We start from the raw sequence: 3,272 nt of genomic DNA on the forward strand, positions 1-3,272 counted from the left end.
TTGTTATTGCTTCTACTACTACATTTGTTAATTATAATTAGATTGATATTATAATTAATTACATTATTGATATCATTATTGTTATAATAATAAATTTATTATTGTAAGATGTATTTCAAGATTCTTGTAAGTGGATAGTTTGTGAGAATCAGCATAAACAGTCTAAGAATTGTTTTGGATTCTCCATGATATTGGTTCTTGATTATGAAAAATTAACTTGATAATCCAAACCAAACGATGCATTAAATTTTAGAATTTAAACCAAATGCCCTGGAGTCTGGGGAGGGACCCAACCGCCCTCCCTTCATTGGATGGCCAAAGCATTTCTATTCTCCGGATGTCCCAACCATATCGTGTACACAATGTGAAAATGCCCAAATTTGATGGCCTTGGGCCGTCAAATTTCATAAAATTCAACGGACCAAGAAGTCGAATTGACGTCTAATTTTTCATTGTAATATATATTTTTTTTCAAAGGGCAAAATCTGTCAAATTAATGAAGGACGAGAGAAGTTTAACAGTTCTAAACTGTCAAATCTGGGAACATCAAGAATTTCGACGGTCCTAGACCGTCAAAATTCAGTTTCTAAAATTCGTGGGCCTTACCCTGTCAATTTGTTCTGTAGAATTTTCCAGTTTTCACGTAGTGGTATATATGTGCTAAGGTTATACACGACAATGGTGCAATTTAAGATTCGTGAAATAAGTAGACAAGTCCATGTCAAAAATTGTAGCTTCTACCTAGATTTGCAACTAAAGGTAGAGACCTTAGCCCATAAGACCCAAGATCCTATAAAATGAGCATGAGATGCACTGTATTTTTGACACGGCCCATCTCATCATATGTCTTTAAGATTTGGATTAAAATCAATTAGATGTTAGATTGGATTGAGTTTATTGTCTTTCTATAGATATTGGTGATCTCTGGAGTCTATATATATGAAGACAATAGAATTAATTAATGTAACCATATCTAGTGTTTCATTAAATTAAATTCTTTTTTCTTCACGAACTATCTGTCCAACATATAACTTGAGTAGTCAGATTAGTGAGATGGCCTACCAATTGGATTAGATGACACAGGTTGTTCGATAGATTGAGGATCAAGTATGAATTATCCTTAATGTGGATATGGTTATCAATGGATCGGATTCAAGCGGGATTGCTAATAAATTAATGAATTGTGATAATCTGACTACCCCATGTGGCACACTCAATCGACTCTCCTGATTATTCAGTCATTGATGGTAAACTATTAATCTGTCTAGGACTTTGAAACCAAATTGAACTACATGGGTTAATATCATCGCTGTTCCAAGCGTTAGAGGCTCCCAGAAAACTTTTGATCTTCAATAAATTATTCTTTAATTTTGACATTGGTTCAAAAATAATAATTAAAGAAATTATTCTTTGATTACTTAGCCATAGATTTGTTCGTCTCGGGATACACAACTACACTTCCCCATAAAAAAGTGTATCCCAAGGGAATTGTGTATCCCTATGTGTACAGATCTGCGGCTCCCAAAGAGTCGATTGAGTGTGCCATATGGGGTAGTCAGATTATCATGACTCTAAATTAATTTGTATCAATCAGGGAAGAATTTTATACATGTGGACCTGATCCAGATCCGAAAAATAAATATTTTGGATCAAAGCTAATCCAATCTGATCGGTATTGATATAGAAGAAAATAAGAAACATGGATACACATCATATATCTAAATAAAATATCTAAATAAATGTATAATTTGCATATTTTCTCACATATAATCATTTTAGGTCTCTTTCGAATCAAGATTAAGTTATCAAATTGGATCCTGGCCCGACTCTAATTAAGCTTTTGGCTCAGATATCGGTCTTATCGGGTCCATTAATAGTCCCAAGGATTAAACCCTTAAGATAGAGGGCCAATGATTTTTATTTTTCTAAAAAAAAAAAAAAATTGTGACAGTTGGGTGAGGAAGGATCACATCAATCACAAGGTTGATTCCTACTAATCTTCCATTAGTTTTTCAAATTAATATAATTGTTGCACTCTCCTGACTTAGTGGTATATGAGAGTTAAAAACACTTCACAAATCCATCTCAAATGCATGCTGAGTATGAAAAACACTTGATAATCTTGGGCTACATATACTCCATATATGACACTCTTCATCTTCACTACTCACACCACAAACAACACACCCGAGTAACAGAAAAAAATGGCCAAGTCACTAGCCCTTCTAGTCACCCTTGTAATAGTCTTCCTTACTTCGGTTCGAGCTTCGGACCCTGAACTAATCAATGACTTTGCTGTCCCTGATGGTGTTGATGAGAGCAAGATTGATGGAACTTTCTTCACTCACACCGGTCTCCGAGGTGGTGCACCGGCTTCAAGCAATGGCATTGGCCGTAAAACAGTTTCTGTAAAAGACTTCCCAGCTCTTAATGGTATGGGTGTGTCGCTCGAACTACTTGAATTCCCAGCTGGTAGCATGAATGTGCCCCACACACACCCAAGAGGAGCTGAGATCTTGTTCGTGGTCGATGGTTCCTTGACTGTTGGGACAACGGATGGTAATGGGAAGACGTACAAGAATGTTTTACAAAAGGGTGATGTGTTTGTGTTCCCCAAGGGCTTGCCTCACTACCAAACTAACTTGGACAAGACCAAGGCTGTGGCTGTCTCAGCATTTGCTAGCTCAAATGCAGGCACTATTGCTACGTCCCCAAAGAACCTTGCTGGGTCTAATATCCCTGATGAAATCCTCACCAAGGCCTTCAAGATATCGGCTAATTCTCTTCACGAACTGATGAAATCTACCCAGAACTAAGAATAAGGAATGTGGGGTTAATGGTGCTTGTAGTAGTAGTGAATGAATAAATAAATAAATAGAGGCAATCCTTAAAATGGCCTCCTCTCTTTGCGATAAATAACAAAATTGTGAAACGGGTTTACCTTGCTTTGGCCATTTTAATGAAAATCATATATGGCGTAGGTTTCGCATGTTCCAAAACTCTTCGGAAATAATCATCCTGTTAACTATTTACATAATATTTGGGGATTCTTCTTTAACTTTTAATTTGTTTGTTTATTTTTCTTTTGCCTCCTTAAATTGGCATATTTTATGAAAGCTCTAATAATGAATTAGTGCAAATCCTATACTCTTAAGAGATTAAGGAGTTACCCAACTCCTCTTTCCTTTTGGCTTGCCACACAACACTCTTTCAAGCATACTAACCCATGAAAGCTTGATTACAACTTTGTGAATCACTGAATCTATACTACA

At 36.1% G+C, this 3,272-nt stretch overlaps 1 protein-coding gene across 1 annotated transcript; it reads left to right on the top strand.

Moving 5' to 3' along the window:
- Positions 1–1,988: 1,988 nt before the first annotated feature.
- LOC147386103 (germin-like protein 9-3) lies at positions 1,989–2,928 on the top strand. The gene has a single exon (XM_086424420.1). The coding sequence runs from the start codon at positions 2,205–2,207 to the stop codon at positions 2,814–2,816; it is 612 nt and encodes a 203-aa protein (XP_086280546.1). The 5' UTR covers positions 1,989–2,204; the 3' UTR covers positions 2,817–2,928.
- Positions 2,929–3,272: the final 344 nt, after the last annotated feature.

This window comes from Akebia trifoliata, chromosome 14 (genome assembly GCF_017979445.1).
Source record: "Akebia trifoliata isolate Shusen 1 chromosome 14, ASM1797944v1, whole genome shotgun sequence".
NCBI classification, from domain to species: Eukaryota; Viridiplantae; Streptophyta; class Magnoliopsida; order Ranunculales; family Lardizabalaceae; genus Akebia; species Akebia trifoliata.

Bases quoted from the DNA above. Each gene is read 5' to 3' on its own strand.
- LOC147386103 (XM_086424420.1), top strand. From the start codon at position 2,205: ATGGCCAAGTCACTAGCCCTTCTAGTCACCCTTGTAATAGTCTTCCTT.